This window comes from Calonectris borealis, chromosome 3, assembly GCF_964195595.1.
Source record: "Calonectris borealis chromosome 3, bCalBor7.hap1.2, whole genome shotgun sequence".
Lineage (NCBI taxonomy): Eukaryota > Metazoa > Chordata > Aves > Procellariiformes > Procellariidae > Calonectris > Calonectris borealis.
The window spans coordinates 99,382,566-99,402,782 of record NC_134314.1 but is presented as its reverse complement, the minus strand read 5'-3'; the positions used below and the strand labels follow the sequence as shown (position 1 = coordinate 99,402,782).

The 20,217-nt window shown below is 37.1% G+C and overlaps 1 protein-coding gene across 1 annotated transcript in view; it reads left to right on the top strand.

Moving 5' to 3' along the window:
- The window catches only part of CAMKMT (calmodulin-lysine N-methyltransferase), a 226,806-nt gene that overhangs the window by 242 nt on the left and 206,347 nt on the right, over positions 1 to 20,217 (top strand). Inside the window, exons 2-3 of the mRNA XM_075146891.1 lie at positions 5,910 to 6,076; positions 15,569 to 15,633. Of these exons, the coding sequence (XP_075002992.1) occupies positions 5,910 to 6,076; positions 15,569 to 15,633 (232 nt within the window). The remainder of the gene's footprint in view (positions 1 to 5,909; positions 6,077 to 15,568; positions 15,634 to 20,217) is intronic.

Sequence of the window (20,217 nt, the reverse complement as noted above, 5' to 3'; positions counted from 1 at the left end):
GTAGGGGGAGCCCGCGGGCGGGAGGGGCTGCCGGGCCGGCGGGGCGGGCCGGCGGCGCAGCTTCAGGGGAGCGTGTGTCTGCTGAACGGCGTTCCCGTCCCCTGACGCGGCGGCGCCTTGGGCCGGGGCGGTTCGTGTCCCTTCCCGCCCCTCCGCGCTGGGCTGCCGCGTCCCCGGGGGCGGCGGGCGGTCGCGGGTCTGTGTGGTCGGTAGCTCGCCCGGGTGGGGGTGCCGGTGCCGGGGGCGGCGGGGAATCCTGCCGGCGCTGGAGGCGTGCGGAAAGCCGAGCTGCGAAGAGCTGCCCGCACCCCTGACAGGAGGATTGCGAAGAATAGTACGCCAGGGCTTGCAAAGAGGTTTGCAGTCCTCCTCCAGGAAAAAATAGTAATAATAAAAATATATACCTATATATACACACACACGGCTTTTTAAAGTGTGCCTTCAATAGATCCCCAAAGCAGCCTGTAGTCTTACAAGCAGTGTTTACGGGAGGAGGGCCAGCACCCCCTTGGCACCCTGCAGCCTGAGGGCACTAGCTTGGCATTTCCAGGCTGTGGTTTGACACCTTCTGTCGATGTCGCTGGAGTTGGTTATCGTAGATGCTTTGATCCCCTCCACACTGCCTTTCATGGGGAGCTGGGGCGAGACCCCGCTCACCTGGCAGTGAAAACTGCGCTTCACCTGCAGCTGCTGGCGGTCTGGTGAGCGGTGGGGCCGTGCCTGGACGAGGGTGAGGAGGAAGAAGCAGCAAGTGGTTACACCTGCGCTCCGGCTGAACAACAGCTTGTCAGCTCTGGCCTTCCATAGTTTTTTTGGACCCCTTAGGAGCGGTGCAAGGTTGGAAAGGATTCCTCTGCAGATGAGCATATGTGTAAAGGCTTAAAAACCCGAATCAGTTTCATTAGTTGTTATTGTTATCAGACGTGATATTTACAGCCCCAACTGAAATGTTTAGTTTTGTGCAAATAGATGCCTGGAGCTGCCCATCGCGAGCTCTCCCCGAGAAGGCAGAGTGGTGGCAGTGGGTCCGATGGTGGCAGCTGGGTTGAAAGGGGCACCTGGCTGCAGTCGGGTAACAGAGGGGGAGGTGTGGGGAGGTTAATATTGACCTTTTCTTTGTGTGTTTCTTTGTGGTTTTGGTTTGTAAATTTGCCAGTCCTGTTCAATGAGACGAACTTCTGTTTTATTATACTCTAAAGCAGGAAATGTCAAAGTTGTTGGTAGGAATATCAGGGTTGTCTTTGTAGGTTTCTGTTCTAGCAGACTACGCAAGCTGCGCTCTGCGGCAATACTAGCTGTTATTTTTTTTCAACATACTGCGTTTGGCATATCCCTGTCTCTTAAAATCATAAGGAACTTTTCATAACCATTGAATGGGGGTATGAGGGGTGCGTGTAGGTATTTGGGGAGAAGGCTTCTGTTTCTTCCTCAAACTACATGTATCTGTGACCTTTTCTTCTGCAGATTCCCTGGGTTTTTCCATGTTCTTTAGCTTTTCTGTTGATTTTTATATGGTACGATGAACAAGGATCAATTTAATCTTACTGGTACATCTGAAGTAAAAATCACTTCTGTACTCTTTACTACAGTGATGCTCAGATCTATCTATGGATTGGGAGAAGGTATCAACCTTCCTTTATATCCATCTTTAAAGGAGCACTGTCAAAGTGTTTCTTACAGTGCTTTTAAAAACGCTTTTCATACTGCTTATAATAACACCTTACGTGAAATCAGTTTTGTGGTGTGTTTATATATTGAATTTGCTTTCATTCAATGCTCACACAAATTGATTTGCTATGGTAAGGATGCTTGAGTGCGTGCTCGCTGATTTAATTAGGAAAAAAGCTCTTTTATCAGGTATCCTATGAAACTAGCATAAAGAACCAGGGGTTTGCATTATTACCTATGTGTTCTTTATCACTAAAATGTTTATGTATGTACTGAGTTTGAAGTTTGGCAATATTTTTAAACTTACCTTGTCAAAATCAAGGAAAATATTTTTTGCTTAAAAAAAATAAGCTAAGGTAAGTTTCATATGTAGTGTGCATTTATAAATGACTAGAGTAAATTCTCTAAGGCTGTGTTTTGAGCTCTGCCAGTCTATGCAATTGATGGCATTATCCAGTCCATAGTGTTTAGCAGGGAAGTTAGAGGAATAGACATTGCTCCCTGTATGTACAGTTGCTCCCTGTAGAAAGTTTAATGAAAACTTTCCTGAAACCCGTAAGCTTTCTATGTTTATCCTGCCTGTTACCTTCCTTTTGCTCCTCTTCTCACAGAAGCCTTGCTCACCTGCCAATGTGCTTTAGCTCCCAGAATTGAAAAATAAAAGCTAAAGTGAGGATAGGGAAGTGACTTTTTTTTTTTTTTCCTGAACAGAACAACTTCTAAAACAATTTTTCTTCTTTTCCTGCTCCTCTCTCTGTGAAGGGTGCCTATGCTTCAGATCTTTTTCCATGGTTTTGTTAGTCTTGAGTTTGTAAATTATTTACAGTTGAATAAAACAATTTGGTAAATAAACTATTTGTAAAAATAAATAACGCACAGTCCTACTGATGATATTTAGAGATGGTGTTGTTATAGATTATGCTGATAGCTGAATATGTAGAAACTTTCTTGTGTGTACAAAATACCGTGTTCCAGTCAGTGCCATAGAACTGAGCGGAGGTTTGTAGACTATCAGCTGTTACTGAATTTGCTTTTAGAGCAGCTAGACCATACACAATGAGATACACAAAGAAATACAGGGAATTTCAGGTGACTGCCTTTCTCCATAGGTTTCTTTGTCTGTTTGTTTGTTTAAGAGATATCAAACATCTTTAAGTTTTATAGGGAGTCCTAAATATGGTCCTAATATTGTCATTAAATACCAAGGGCCCTGCAATTGAGATCTGTGGTAATATTTTACTAGAATCTTTCTAAAACAAGAGAGAGTTTGGTGATGCTTTTTTTTTAATGTCTTGTGTGTTAATGAAGAAAGAATTGCCTTAGAATTCTATATTTCTAGGTGAAGTTAGAGAGGAAAGATGATGCAAGTTTGAGAGAGGGAAAACCACAAGGTAAAAATGTAAGCTTGCATTGTTTGGGGTTTTTTTTGTTATTGTTCTTGGTGTTTTTTTCTTTCAAGGAACCTAATTTTTGGAAGAGAATCTTTTATTACAGAACCTAAAATATTACTTATTTAGATAATATTTGTATGTATGGTCTGTGTACAAGCCCAACACTTGCGTACACCTGTAAAGATCTTGTGCAGAAGACAGGGCCTTTCAGTACTGAAAGAAGATCTTGAAGAGAGTGAAAGAGGCTTCTGGAATTTTTAAAAATAAAAATATGCAGGGAAACTTAGCTGAAAGTTACTGAGGGAAAAGGTAAAGCAGCCACCAACCCCAACTAAAGAACAGCGGTGTCTGGTGATTCCTTCCCCACCATAGTTCTTTCCCTGTGCCATCGCTAAAACCAAGAATTGTGTCTATTCTGCTGAGAAGCCTTTAGCTTGCTTTGGTATTGGCTACTGGTTTTATAGGTCCCTGGGACATGTTCATTTATTATGGCAGCGTGCAGGAAGCTAGGGAGCTTCACCTTTATTGGAAAGGCATCGTGAAAATAGAGAAGACTATCTTTCAATGTCTTCAAAACATTATTGTGAGTTTAAACAGGTTTGTCACCTTTTGTTTTTTGTCAGTGGATTATTCTATAGCAGCAGCATATCTTTGTAGCTTGTAACACAATTGTGATGCTTTTAGGAACTGACTTGAGAAAAAAAATATTTTGATCCTTATGTACAAATACAGAGTTAGATATAAATAATGTAACATATTCTTCCTTTGTGCTTTGTTTTCTCAGTTATATTTAGGTTTTTTAAAAATTTGACCTGTTGCTATAATTTTCAGATCTTAGACCTCTTGATTGCTGTGGGAGAAATGGTTTTTTTGAGTACTCAAATGCTCATGAGATTTTCTGCTAACCCAGAGAATGCATTTTACAGAGTGGCTCAAAGATGTCTCTGTAGAACAAAAAACAGAAAAGTGTTATCACTGCTGGATTTTTTTTTTCCTGTTAGTAATGGCTTGCCTTTGCTTTAAAAAAAGCCCCCAAACAACATGCTTTTCTGAAAATTAGATCTTGGTGGTTTTCTTTAGTTGTCAAGTTGGTCCGTTTTGTTTCTGGGCATGCCGCTATTATATGAAGGTCTTAATTCTGATAGTCTTTTAATTTGGTTCTTCTGTTTTGATAGTTTTGTGATTTCCCTCATATGTGTATTTTTCCCATGTGTTACAAAAGTAGAAGAAATAGCTTGGACAGCACACAGCCATTTTTAATACTTCGATGAAGATGCCTGTGCCTTTCATATGCTGATGCCTGCCGATGAAAATAGATCCAAAAGCAATAAGCCTGATGCATCAGACCTGCTGTTAGAAACTAACAGCATAGCAAATACAATTGCTCTGCTCACATATGTAGTATTTCTAAGTATCCTGCAAAATAATAGGTCATGGCACCAAATTGTAAGGCTGTTGGATGTGAGTACATTTCCAGTTAAAGCACCATCGACAAAGGTTGGGTGCAGCAAAAAAAAAAATCTCTGACCCATTATTTTCCTGTACATATCCCACATGCAAAGCTTCCATTTCAAGTTTCACAATTCTGGAGAGCTATTTCTCATTTGACTTCAGATTTAACTCTGGTTGGCAAAAAACTACATTGTGGTGCTCTCTTACTCAATAGACCTATTCCTTGTAGCTCTATCTATTTATAGGGGTGAGTTTATTTTCTGCTCTGTTTTTTTTCATCAGTGTGGACTGCTTATGCACCTTCATTTTAAAAATGCAATGGCAGTTATTTATGTATTCTGTCCAGCGTTAGGAGAAAGAAGTTAAACCCAGGATATCTCTCCTGCCACATCACTGACCTAAAGAATAAGCTTTTTTGTCTGGCAGGGAAATGCTAGGTTTTTTCTGTGCGGTGATACAGCTCAAATGGGCTGGGTGCTGGGTTTTCCCATACGGAGGAGTTGATAGCTTTCTCCCCGAAGACAGCTGAGTGCAGCCGACTATGCAGGACAGTGAGCCCATGTTTTCACTTTCCTGAACAAGTGTTTCAGTCATTTAAAAAAAATGCGAATGGCCATGTTCTGTCTCTGCTATTGCCTTCGATTCTTCAGGCTCTTAGCGCTGAAACTTGGTGCTGTTAGTGTATTTTGCGGCTCATGTAAAGGCTGGCTAATGCATCAGTCCCCTTATGGGGGCCTGGTAGGGGAATATGCAGTTGTGGCATCTGAAAGTCTGGGGCCTGTCTGGACAGGTAGCAAGTTTCTCAACTCAGGCAAGTTTGGCAGCAATTCTGCAAGCGTGCAGCAGTAGAATTCTAGGCTAGGAAGTAGTCTATCTGGTAAACACATATCACTCGGGCACCTGAGGATCATGTTTTGGGTTTAGTCATTTAAATTCTACAGAAGATACCCTTGCTTTTTTGGTTTTTTGGGGGTTTTTTTTTTTCATCTATAGGGACAGTGAGTGACATGGACATTGCTTGGTGAGCGCACTGCTTTGTCTGTGAAACTTTCATTGTGGTGGTGATGGGAGGATAGGGGAGAACCCGCCTCTAATTCTGGCATGGGTTTGCTGGAGCGGGAGTTAAAAAAGCAACTTTGTGTACCTGTGAACACGGTACATTTGCTTTACAGTTATTGAGACATAATAAATTCATAACTCATTCTCTTGACCTCTACCATCAATACCACTGTTATTTTTCTCAGGCTTGACATACTTGGACTAGTTATTCATAATTATTAGCTAATAGCGTAGCTGTTACGGTTGATTCCAGACTTGCCTCTTCAGTTAAATAAGCCTGCGTTTGTTCTCTTCTTGAAAGTTTTATTCTTAATGTTTAATTTGTTCTTCATTTCAAAGGTTTTGAAGAAAAAGCACTTGAAAGATGTGCATCTCCAACAAGTGTCTGTAAGAAGGTTCACATCGTTCAATCTCTTTTCAATAGAAGACCAAAATACAGAAGAGGAAACTGGGACCTGGGTTCAGTATAAAAGCATCTTTTATCCCGAGTATAGTGTGTCCTTAAGGTAACCATCATTTAAGTACTTCCTAAGATCTTGTACAGGCCTCAAATATAAAACTCATTAGTCATTCTTGCAATGTTTTGTATAACTAGGGCATAGTTTACAAATAAACTGTTAGATGATATTTTTAGTTGTTTGTTACAGTTAGCAGCTTGTCTGATTTTTTTTTTTTCAGTACATTTCACTGAAGTGCCAGAGCTTGAATGAAAATATTAATGATTGTACCTATAACAGAATGCAAATGTGAGCATTTATTTTATATTCCTAATAGCTTTCTGTTTTGACATTCTTCTGACATAAATAGGATGTAAAAAAACTGAACACATTTATTTGTAATCTTAATAAAAATTTTAATGACATGATGTTATTCATAAAGTTCTAAAAGCTTTTTGGTAGTGATCTATGTTTTATTCAATTTTCTACTTAATAGTTCTTGTAAAACTCAATGATAATTTGGAAGCCAATTTGCAAAACAAAAGAATAAAAAATTTCCTCTTCCTACAGAAATGGTTTATACCTAATGAAAAAATCTGATAGAGCAGGTAAAACAAATGAAGATATCTGTAAAAAAAAAAGAAAAAGACACCCCACACAAAACCAAAAAAACTGGAAAACCCCCCAAAAACCATCTGAAGGAGTGTTAATGAATTCTCAGTAGCTTTAGCAAAACAGAAAAGTTTATAGCTCCCATTTATTACTATGTGGGGTGGTTTTTTTCCTTTTCTCCTGCTTTGGTCTCCCCTTCCTTGTTCAGTTTTGTATGTGTCTATAACTTGGTTTTTCCTCAACAGGTATCATTGCAAGAGTAACTTAAATATCCCTGAATCAATACTTGTTCTGCAGCCTCTAATTAGCCCTGCTGAGGGTGTAGGATTTTGCATTCTGTGCACAGTAGAGGATATTCTGGAGGGCCTGAGTCATCGAAATTGTAAAGTGCATTTTTATTTAACTGGGACCTTTAAATTAAAGTCAATCTTAGAAACTAAGATCTAACACAAACAAGTGACCATCATTAACTGTGACATTTTTGCAAGGTTATAAAACAAAATAAAACAACAAAAAGGAAAAAAAACCCCACCAAAAAAACCCTCAAAAAAAAACCAACAAAAAAAACAACCCCACAACACTACATGCAGTTTGCCTTAAATTTGCAGCTGGGTGAAAAGTCAAATACGAAATCATTTAGAGCTTTATAAAGCCTTGATTCTCCATTTTCTAAGCTTATACTTATTGACGCTAAAAGACTTCAAAAGAAAACATTTGAAAATTATGTCTATTTGTAATAGGAGCAGAACAGTATTTTTTCTGCGTATGGACTTTTCCAATGAACGGCTGGGGAATGCTACAGATTCATCCAGATGCTCACGGTCTACCTACTCTCTTTGTGCAGTGTCTCTGTTCCCTGGTTTTAGGTCTTCAGAGGCACACTGGTAATGGGAAATGTAAGGCGTTTAGGTAGAATTTAGGCTGAGCAGTCTGCAGTCCTTTATGCTGCAGTCCTGAACTTCTTCATTCAGTCTCCTTAGTTCACTACCATGGTTTGCAACACTTGGTGTCACTTACTTGATTTACTAGTTACGTGAGTTTTAAGGTAGGAGACGAGCTAAGGTTTACCCGTGCTGGCAGTACAAAAGCCAAGGGAATGTCAGGCTGATCTTGCTCTGACATGTGATATTTGTGTACTTCTGTTTCCATCACTTCCCATGTCACCATTTTGTTTGGCATTTTTATTTGGTTAATAGTAGCTTCACTGATAATAGGACACAGCTCAAACTGTAGGCTGAGAACAAGCATGTTTGTTCATGCATGATTTTATTATTGGTGATCATTATATAGTATCGGGGTTTTGTTTTAACCTTTTATGTTCCTCTGAGCTTGGCCAATGGAAATGTACAGTTCTTGTGCTGGAGCAGGCTCACACTGGGTTTCAAAAACTGTATATTGAGGAGAATAGGGAGATTGTCTCCTGGTGGGTTTTTTATTTTTATTTTTCCCTCGTATTTTGTTCCATTCTAGAAGACACTCGGTGATCTATAAAAATGGTAGTCACGGATCATTTTAGGAATAATGACCAGAACTTACTTACACTTCTATATTAAAATGTTTTCTCTCTATATTGTAGTAGTGGGCAATAAATAGCGTATACTTACTATTCCAGAATATTGCAGGATGGTGAAGAAGGGAATAAGAAAATACTCGCTGTGTATTTTTTCAGGGACAAAGTATAAATCCTGCAACAAAATCCGCTTTACCTTAAGTCTTAAGTATTAAATAAAGTTTCTTCTCTGTTTTTGCAGAACCAGTAATTTAAGAGAGTAAACATAACAGTTTAACATACATAACAAAGCAACAGTTCTCGCTGAAACTTCCATATCTAGAAAATAAGAAATCTTGGAGTAAGAGTTCCTGGATCTTTGAGAACTGATCATGTCTTTGAAACTTAAGGATCCTCTATATGGCTGACAGTCTTCCCTTCATTTTTTCTCCTCCAATTGGCAAAATATTAATTACCATAATTTTCATAAATAGAAACAATTTTAACAAGATAACAAGAGCATATTATTAGCATATTATTAACAATAACACCAGTTAGGTAAACCCAGAATAGTGTGCTTGAGTAGGAGAGCCTTTTTGTATATTTTTTTGTCAGGAAAAAAATGTTGCCCCTCTAAAATCTTGACAAAAGTGCTTTTGCATTTTCATCTACATATGTTTTCCTCATGCATTAACATCTTCGTGGGAAAGCTCATTGCATATGTTGGACATTAAAAGGGTTGTCAGCTAATATCTTGACAAGACTAAATACTTAAGAAAGTTCATAAGGTTGTTAGTGGCTTTTGGCAAAGAGTATAAAGGTCAAGCTGTATCAGTTCAAGGGCTATCAAAACTGATCAAATTGTATATTCAGATATGCTATGACCTAGCTGGAATTACTGCTCTAGAGGGGCTTGGGGACCAGTTTGTTAAGCAAATAGAAGGTTCAGTAGGAGCTACCAGTCTTTCGCATGCTTTTCTGAACTTCTCAATGCAGCGTGTTTTAATAAGCTGCTATTTTTCTAACCAAAATCAGGTTGGATTCACTTTTGGGAAAGAAGAGCTTATGCCATGTTTTTTTGTCAATAGTTTATTTTAGAATCATTCTTAATAACAACTCTTCCAAAGCAGGAAGCCAGAAGCACCAATATAAGGCAATTTTTTCTTAAAAAATTTAAGCTGGATTTATGTGTCATTTTGACTAGAACCTTGAGGTGAAAACATCATTGACTCATTTTAAAAATCCCCATAACTCTTCTGGTTAAACAGTGATCTCTAGTGTGCTTAATGAAATGTAGATTCACAGTACATGGTGGAAGGTGGTCTCTTGAAGTTTGTATAGGTACTAAGGTGCTTCATGGTAGCTCTGGGGTATGAAAAGGAGTGTCTGACGAGTGAGATTTTTGTTAGCAGTGAAAGATGTGTCAAAATGAAATTTCTTGCGTTACAATCCAGAATATCATTTGATTAGTCTAGTCTCATTTGGATTTGTACTGTATTTGATGCTCCGTCACACTACATCCTTGTCTTGATGATATGAATTGGGTGGCTATATACATGAAATTGCTCTCTGGTGTTGTTTGCGATTAATGTTAGTTAAAAAATAAATCCCTAAACTGACAGGAAGTCAGTCTGGGAATCGGGCTGGATGTTTATAGCAGTCTAACATGGAGAATGTAGACATATTCAGTCCAAGCTGGAATCTTGCTGCAGGTTTCACATTCAGATTTGGATACAGTAAACTGAGTAATCTAGTCTGAAGGTGAAAAATATAAACCTCATTTTGAGTGAAATTTCTTGAAGCTTGAAGTGAAAAAAGGTATCTCTCATTACAGATATTATCTGGCCTTCTTGGTCTTTTCTCCATTTAAAATATGTTTTTATTCATAAAACTTTCATGTTTATTTGTTAGCTTTGTTCAAGTTCTTTTTAACTTTGGGGGTATTTCACTTTGCTGTTAAAAAATTATGCATGTGCTAAATACTTGTTTTCTTGGTGATCGGAAGATATAGAGTAAGTAGAGACATTTTAAAATGTTTATTTAATATTGCTTTTCTAAATCCTTCTATTCTTAGGAATATGCTTTTAAATTTAAATTTTGTATGAATAGTTCTAGCAATGAAGTGATTATAGATCATAAAGATGCAGTGTCTCACTGTGGAGATGGTGTCTGTCTTTTAGACAGGAAAATTATTCTTTTATTAGAGTTAAAAAAGGAGCAATCAATATTTTCAAATTTTTTATTTCAGGATATGGATTTACTTTAAAATTGTAGGCTCATTTTAAGCAATTAGAGAAGAAGTAAGTTATTTCTGTGGTAAAATACTTTCCATTGATCAGTCATTCGGTGTTCCAAATACTAAAATGCAGAACTGAAAAGAACAACGTTAGCAGCTTATAGGAAGAGTTAAAGCCTTGTAAAGAATGTTAAGTGTTCTTTGCAAGGTGTCATGCCTTTATTCTGAATATGAATGAACCTTTCGATAAAAATACGAAATAAATTATTGGATGATTCTAGACCTTTGGTTTATAAATGAGAGGCATCTTACTTGTCTGTGGCAAGTGGTATGTTAGAAGATGGTTTAGGAGTGAATTCCATTGGCTCTTCCTATAGGATATTTCTGCTAATAACATTTTGAAGTTTTGATAGATTTTTATTTTAGGGATAGACATAAAAAATGAAGGGAAGCAGATTTCAAGGAATATTGCCTACTCCTTATGGACAATTTGTGCGGATATGATAAACTTGCTTTCTTATATTTATTGTGTGCTAAGAGACAACGTGTGGATTTAGCAGCATAAAGGCTTGGCCACAGAAGGAGGAAATTGAGGAAAGAGATAAAAAGTGATTTGGTAACATACTACTTTCATTCATTGATGAAACTAAGACTGTTCCATCATATTGCCCAATATGTGTGTATTTGAAAAAAGCATTTGTAGTCAAAGAATCCATTGTTTTGCTTTCTTACCATATTAAACTGAGATCTTGAACTGGAGTGAAAGAGGAGTTATCTTGTTTTGCTATACTCTGGCCCAGAAAAAAACATTTGATCAGGTAACAAAGTTTGCACATAAGTCTGAGATTCTTACTGGGCCGCAATGACAATTGATGGGGACACTCACCAAGCCTTTTTGTAAAGTACCCTTAGCAGTAACTTTTTCACCCTTATCCTGTCTTTCATTTTCCACAAATACTGTAGTTTTATTTTGTATCCAGGTTAATAATATATGGTGATATGTTGTGGTTTTTTTTCTTTTAAGTATTATATGGAAATGTAGTCTACCTTAGTTTTTGTAGTTTTTTAAAGTTTACTATATGTATTTAGTTATTTGTATTATTTTTCCTCATTCAGTTGAAGAATAATATAAAAGGAGGAACATGGTTTTGTTTCATAATGGTTGATGAAAAGCATACATAATAGGGAGCTATTGAAGGATTATTTTTATTCTACTGTCTACAGCTATTTATAAATACATGTAAAAGTCTGCCACTTGTGTTGCCTGAATTGGAGAGAAGGAACATTAATATATTTTAAAGATAGATCTTTCTCTGTCTTTGTCTGACTTTATTTATATATCCAAAGTTGATTTATTCATAGTCCAGAGTAAGGAATTTTGCTTTGCTTCATATCAGGAAAAACATGAATTAAATTAGTTTATCATTCATAGATTTGTCTTCTCTAACTTACTGCCTCAGCCATAGAAATTTTTGCATGTTACCTTGAAGACTTATTATAAGAGCACTGTAGATCTGATTAACCACACTGGCCTGAAATTCACTTTCTCCGTGATGCTTACCTATACTTGTTTGAAGTACTTTGTTGATCTCGGCCATCACAGCCTTGAACTTCTTTGAACTGTACAACATTCATGGCATATTCCAAAGCACTAAATATTAATGTCCTGTATTTTGAGATGCCTGTGGAAATTTATGGGAATTTGGGGGCTAGAATTTAACCACAAGCTTCTGTGATTCCTTTCCTTGACTTTCATAATTCAGTGCACATGACACTTACAAACTCTTTATGAGCAATTTATAAGACGTACTATGGAAAGCTGTGATTATGACAGGCATTCATAGAAACAAGATGTGACACGCATTGGCAGTTTTCTCTGGGCTCGGTAATGGAGGAGCAGCAGATGGGATGGGACAGTGAAGCAGCAGCTGTTACAGAACTGCTGGGGAGTATATGCAGAGCAGCGGATCCCAAACTAGTTTTTAGTGGTTTTTAGGTGCAGGACTGAGTAGCATGATACTTAGGGCAGAATTTGGGGTTAGAGAATACCTATATTTCCAGGTGCATGTAACTTTTAATCTGCAAGTCAGATCTGTGATTGAAAAGAGTTGGGGAGTAACTGGTTTGTCTGCAGGCTCTACAAATACAGTCCTCCAAATGGAGAAACATGTAGCTATTCTGTTTGGAAGTGTGTCTCCCTGAGCTCTGCCTTTCACAAGTAGATCAGCTGTTGGCATGTTGCTTTCCTCAGTTCTAAAACCTGTCTGAAATAGAAGTTATGTTCAATTCTTCACTGTTTGGGTTCCCTAACTGTTAAATGGTTACCAGTGGAATTTAAGTGCTGCTTCTTTAGCCTGGTGTACGGAGAAAAAGCTTTATCAGCAGGAAGAGGTATTTTCCTATCATGCTAATTGACTTTGGAAGATTCATTGTTACTAATGTGGAGTAGTCTTAAAATAGTCCATAATGGTAATATAGTTAAGACCTGAGATGTGATTTTTGGAGTAAATGAATGCAGCTTTGCTATCCAGATCACTGTTGAGATAATAGCTACTCCTCTCATTCTAGGAGATTGAGCTTGCTCCCTGCTTTTGTTTTTGATCATACTAAAGGAAGCAGCTGTTAATCTTAAACCCTGTCCTGTTTCACGGTGAGTGTGGAGTAGGCATCTGGAAGGCTGAGGAGAAGGGGGAGGTCCCTCATAGCAAAGCTGGATGCTTCTTATCATTAAATTATGGCTCACTTATATGCCTGCCATGAACAGTATTTGTGAAAGCAAGAAAGAGATTATGGAGATAGAGAGTTAGAGACTTTGAACGTTGCAGGCAGCCAGAAAAGGGTGCCTGTGCAAAATGCCTCTGCTGGCCAAGAGAGCAAACGTTGGGATGTGTTGTGTTTGTACTTGGACACCACAAGCTTTTGGCCACTGGATAATAAATGTAAGAATATGTTTGAAATTTGTGGGTGTTGATTTTAATTATGGAAAGAATGTTTTATAATCAGAGGAAGAACTGATCCTTAATGAAAACAGAGTGTACCAAAAATAATAATGTAGATGAAGAACATTCGTTGAGTTAAATAAAACATCACCAAAATTTCAGGACAACCTTAAAAACAATAGGTGTGTGGCATGCATCTGTTGTGGAATCTTATTCTTCAGGCTGAGGTACTCAGAGCCGTCCACTTCTTATCTCCAATTATAAACCATTATTTTGGTAACAGCCTGAAATTTGGATTAGTGATAATTTTCAGGCCAGTGCTATGGTTGTATCATTTCTCTTTTTTTGCCTTTGTATACCTTTTGACCCTGAAGTATATACAGTGTATTCTTTTCTAGACCAGGACACTCCACTTCTGTTTTTCTTTCTTCTTGGCATTCTGTTGAACTACAGGTACTGGATTGCTAAATTGTTCATCCTCACCTTTGTTTGCTTCACTTGGAGATTTGCATGATAAATCTTCTTTATATGTACATAAAGAAAAATGAGGGCAGAAAGAAACAAACCAAAACATGTTATCCCAGGACTAATCTACATGCCAAAAAAGATTAAAATATTTCTTTACTGTCTCAGCATCTCCCCGCGCTTCCTCCCCCCATCTTACATTCATTTAGAAGACGAGACATTCGCAGCTGCCTGTGAGACCCTAGCTGTGTCAGACATATGCGCAGTTACGGAGTTCGTAGGATGTTAAGGAGTCAGCAGGGGACAGTTTAAAGGGCAGCTCTGTGGTTGGCAGAACTACTGATCCTGTCCACTTTCTTATCACTTCCCTTGAATTAACTCTGTTGCATTGGTTGTCCAATCTGATTGAAAACAAACTTTCCAAAAAAAAGAAGAAAAAGTGCATTTTAAGTCCGCGTGATCCATCAGAATTCTTGTAGGCTTCCACTGCAGGTAAGGAATGAATTTTTGGTTTGTTTTTATGTAGCTGGGAGAAGAGTTCTAACGTCCAGTTGAATCTTTTGTACCATTTTTCATATATTTTGTTGCCTCTGTTTACGAGCTCATTTCAGTTTATGGACTTGATTTCCATTTGATTTTCTTTTTTTTTGAAAATTAGTCTAGTTGCTGTTTGGTGCTTCTCAAAATTTAACATGTAAATGTTTATTTAATGCTTATGCTTATAAGAAGCTATAAATAGCTTTTTTGCACTGTTTATATACAATTTCATATTTGCAAAAAGCTTGTGAGGTTTTTTTTTCTTCTTCATTCTTACAACAATCTTCCTTCAGGAAAGAAAAGTTGAGAGAATGAGAACTGATTTTGTAGGTGCTAGAATTGTTGGATTTCTTCCATTTTTTCAGTGTTTCAAATTAGCATGTTCCTAAACAGCTTTAGAAGTGATATTTGAAACATTATTAGAAGACTGTATTTTTGAATTTTACTGCCTTGCTGAATTCTTTTTAGATTTTTTAATACACCTGTGAAACAGCTATCTGATCTGATTGTTGTACAGTGTAAGTTTTTTTTATTTTGTTCATTTTGGGCCTAGATTAGCTCGTAAAAGTTAAAAAATTTTTAGTTGCTTTTTTTTTGTGTGAATCCAGGTAGCCTTACATCTGTAACACTTAGAAGAACCTTCTTAAGCAAATTTTTATTCAACTTCGGTGCATGTTGTTTCTGCTGCTGTTAGTGTTTTGCTCACTGTGTTCTAAAATTTGCAGTTGGTACGTGAAATTCAGTTATTTAATTTATTATCCCCAGTTTTGAATGTTTATTTCACTTGGATTATGCAAACATAAAACCAAAGAAAATGCAGTTCATTGAACACATTAATCACTTTCATTGTTCATATTAATTAAATGAAGTGTTCTTGATTTTGTGGGAGAAAATAGGAATGTGTGTACAGCTGCTGTTCAATAATAGTCTTTTGGTTTTCCTCTTCAGAGAAATCGCTTTACCAAAATTTTTTTTTCCCTATATGTGACTTCCACAACTAAACAAAAATTGATGCTCTTTGGAAATGTTTTCATTTTAATAAAGTATTAATTTCCAAGAAACATGGTACTGGTTCATGGATGTCAGTGATGGAACTTTGAAGACCAGTGATTGTCCCCTTGTTTTCTCCCTGGTAGCTACAGTAGTACCTGTTCGCTACTTGTCTTTGAAAGGAGTTTGTGAGAAGTGAACGCGTGCAGTGAACCTCTTCTCTGAAGAGGCAAGGTGGTGGTTTTTTTGATTGTTTATATGTTGGTAAAGTCACTGTTTATGTTTTCTTCCAGATTTCACAACGGACTCTTAAATGTTAAAGATGTTCTTACAAGTTTTGACAACACGGGGAATGTCTGTAAGTCGTTGTTTATTTAAATACAGTACTATGTTGATAGAAGTCTAATTGTATCAATATAAAATATTTCTGTATGAGCCCTCAATAACCATTTCATTTAGCTGAGAAACACCATTACCATGGTCAGAAATACAGATCTACCTACCATAGTGTTTTATGTATTACACTGTTTTACGTAGCACAGTTGTCCATGTGGATACACCCATAAGTCATCCTAGTGCAGGTTATTTCTGGTTCTGTGACTGTGGTGGGAGCATTAGAGCAGCTGAACTGGGTTGGACAAAAAATTAGTTTAGCCCATTGATTTGTGTTGGCCAGTGGCCAGCAGTGGCTACCTGAGGGACAACAGTGCAAGAACACGGGAAGCAAACTGATACTTCTAGCTTGGCGAGGGCAAACTCAAATCAAAGAAAAACAAAAGAAAGCACAGCGTCAAGTTGTGAAATTCCTCCCCACAGAGCATGACATGAATTTAAAAAGCAAAGGGAAAAAATTGTGCAAGAAAAATTCACTGTGGCTATTAAATATAAAGACGTCATTTGTGGCTTAGGAGGTGCTGGGTGTTAGGAGAATTAATGGGGCAGCAGGATGATAGGTCTGTCCTGATCTTTCACTCTTGTCTAAGCATCAGTTACTGGCTGCATTAACCTGAGACAAGATGAGCCGAAAGTGGACCTTCAATGTCTGACCCAATATGGCTCTGCTTCAATATGCTTATTAATATAATTATCTATGCTGTTAATGGACTTGAATTATAAAATTGTGGTACATCATGGGAAAGAAGCTGAGCAAAAATACTTAAATATTTTTGATGTAATGAGTAATTACTATTATATAATTGACATTTACAGATATACATATAATTCTTGTTTGATTATTCTGCCTTATTTTTCAGGTTGATTGGTTTGTTTTCAAACAAGCAAATTGATAGAATGAAGTTGGGGGGAACTCTGTAAGTTTGCCAGATATTCAAGAAATGTGCACATATCTCTTCCTCCTTATCAAAGCAATGATATAGAAACTGTTCTGATATATACGTTTCATCTCAAAACACAAAGCTGTGTTTCAATAAACATTGGCTTTTCATTAGCAAAAAGATCAATTTATTTAATAAACTTTTGCCTTCAAAAGGAAGAAATAATCATAAACGACGTGCTTTCCTTTTAAGATTTGCTAGCTTTCATTCAGTTCGGAACATTGTGTGGTCTTGTCACAAAATACTTTAGGATATATTCTTTAACTGTTGCCAAAGAGAAAATTGTTCTCTGATTTCTGAATGAAAATTATATCTAAGGGATATATGAATATTCAAATTAATAATACTAAGGCTGAGAAAGAAAATTCACATTTGTAATTATGGTTGACATCAGCTACAGATGTAGGCATCATGAGCTGGATGATAAAACCATTTAGATTTAAGACATTTAGGATCTGGAAGAAAACGTTTTGCTTAAATTATGGAAAGCGTTTGAAGAGATTTGATGTTGTAGATTCTCAGAATAGGAAGCTAGTGTGACTTTCATAACAAGTTACTTATTCTCATAAACTGTTCTCATTAAGGGAAAAAAATTAGGAAAAAAAGTCCAAACTGGGGTTTTGGATCCAGAAAAAAATATTGTTATATTAGTCCATTAGATAACAACTTGGGTATTTATTTCAAAAACTTTCCTAAAAGTGCTTCACATAGTGGATCAAGACAGTATACCTTACTCTTTTAAGAAATCATGTTACCATGTTTAATCTTTGTTCTTTGTGTGAGTACTTAGATTGTGATCAATCTACACAGATTTCCTTGTTAACACAAATAATTTACTCCGCTGAAGTTTTCATATGCTTTCCTATTGATAGATGTGCTGTCAGCTCTTCTGTTAACTTTTTTGAGTATTTCAGCTACTTTCTTATTGATTGCAGATGGTAGAACAAGACTTACACTGTAATAGGCACACCACCAGTGCTAACATAGAAGTAACACGACATTGGTAGTTCTTCTTACTGTTTTTCTGTATGTACAAAGATTCACATTTGTCCTTTTGGATTCAGTATTGCTTTGAAGGTTCATGCTGTACTATTATATACAATGTTTGCTAAGTCATTTCCAGATTCACTGCTTCCCCATTTTTAAACATCTGTGTCTGTCTGTATTGATGTACATATTACTGATTTATGACCATTTTACTAAGCACTCTAGATTACACTCTGTTAGGATAACTGTAAAATAGTTATCTTCTGGCAGCATGCAGTACTGGCTTGGAGTGAAATAATCATACTTTTTTGCTACAACCTGTATGGAGTAAATGTCCCTAGTGTCCAAGCCAGAGTTAACTATATGTCTGTCAACCATCATAGTAAAATTTTCCCAACCATGTGTTTACTGAGCTGCTCTGTTTGGATCATACCTGACTGAATTTGTGTACACTCCCATTATCCCTTGATTTGAACTGGCTCCTTCTTTGACCTTTTTCTGTGTATTTCTTGGCTCACTTTGTGTTAACCCACAGTGGAAATGGTAGGTAGTAATTCTGCCTCCTTTTAGCCCTAAAGGTAACTACAGTTGTAGCGTTTCTGAAATTAGGTTGACTATTTTTTACAATTCCTGTGGTGTTCTTTAAGAACTTCATATTATCAAATGATAGTCTACCCTAAAAAAAACCCTAAACATTTCTAAAATTATCTTTAACAGTATTAGATTATTTCTTCTAATATCTAATACTAATGGAGCTAGCCAGTATTGAACATATCAGTCCCATCTACAGTAGCATGCTCTGTGAGGGCACCCATTGAATAATTATAGACTTTAATGTTCTTTTAGGACACACTGCATAGTCAGAATTTATTTACTGGGCACTAAACGTCATTTAAACGGTTTTGACTGAGTTACCAGAAAACAGTTAAATATTTTAGTGTTCTGTGTGTTTGTTTTGGCTGCCATACTATTTATCAGGAAGATTAATGTTTTGCTAGAGATTATTAGATTATGAAATAATTGTGTATTAAACAGATTAGATTTTGTAAAAGCTGAAATGTTGCATATTACATCCTTTTTAAATATAGTAATTTGTTTCAAATAACATGGTTTGTGTGGTTTTGAGGGAGTTTTTTTGTTTCTTCTAGTGATGTTCCTAAGTACCTTGTGTTAAAACAAGCTCTTTCAGGGAGCATTTTTATGGTCTTTTTGTTTCACTTTTTGATCTTTCTGCTTATGGTCTTTAACAGCCACATCACCATACACCATCAAAAGAAGAGTGGTAGAGCAGACTCTAGTTAATACCACTTTCTCTACACTCCCAGTAGATATCAACTCAGTACAAGATGTGCCACTAGCTGGCAGCATTATATAAAATATCAATAAGCCGCTTTTGAGGAATACTTGTGACTGCTTCCAAAAGTGCTGCCTTATACCAGTAAGACTTCAGGACAAAAGTGGAGCCAACTGCAGTAGCTGTAAATGGCGCATTGCAGGGTCCAAAGTGTTAACTCTGGAAATTGCCTCTGCACAATGTCTTGTTCAAACTCGGTACCTACAGTTGTATTCTGCCTGTTTCAAAAAGATCTCTGAAGATGCATTTTCATTGTAGGATTGCTACTGTGATTGAAAATTCACACTACAAATTACAATTGGTTTTCACTTTCCCAGAAAACCGTGAGAATTTTTTCTCTCCTGTTCATCCTTTGTGAGAGAGCCATTTCCGCGTGAAAACTCTAAATGAATTCTCCACACAGGATGCAATGCTAAATGCACTTCATTCTGCTTTAATTCTGTGCATAAACAGGAGGCAGGGAAAAGAGGACTGGAATGAAGGAAAGGATTAGTCTGTTCGTTTTAGACAACGGTATGCCATCTGTTAAAAAGATGGTACGTCCTGAGACCATCTCTAGTCCTAAGATAGTCCTTTAAAAGAACTGATGGATTCCAGGCAGAAGGTTCAGTGGTGGTATTGTGGGATAGCATCAGCTGGCTCCAGGAGCCAGATGCCATGCTCATCAGAAGAGATTTTTCTTCTGCAACAGGCTGTCCAAAAAGCAAGGAAAATTCTGCAAAAATGAGCTTTTGAGAGTACCACCTTCCCTGCCTTTCCTAGTGGGAGAAAGCAGTTATGACTGAAATGCTTGTATAATTATATCCCTGCAGTAATAATTTCAAATTATGTATACATTTAAATCAAGTGAAATGATCAAGGGCCAAAATAGAAACCTCTTTTCTAATTGCCACCAGTCTCAGCAAGCTACCGTGTCTGTAAAGGAGAATTTTAAGCGGTGAAATACAGCATGTTTTGGAATTTGCATCTAGTATCTACCTGATGTTAACACAGAAACAAGATATTCCAGAGTGCTCAAATAGTATAAAATTGCAAATATACTATATGTAATAGCAAAACATTTTCGTGTAAACTGCACATAGCATTAGTTAATAATGTAACCATTTTCAAGAAACAACATATTCATTTTATTTTCTACTTGGTTGTGTACAATTACGTGTTTTGGAACTAGGAAAGCAGCAGAGGGTGCTACAGTTACAGAGCTACCCAGGCACATGTTCCAAAGCTGTTGCTCCTGTAGGCAAGTAGATCCTGCAAAGACTTAAAC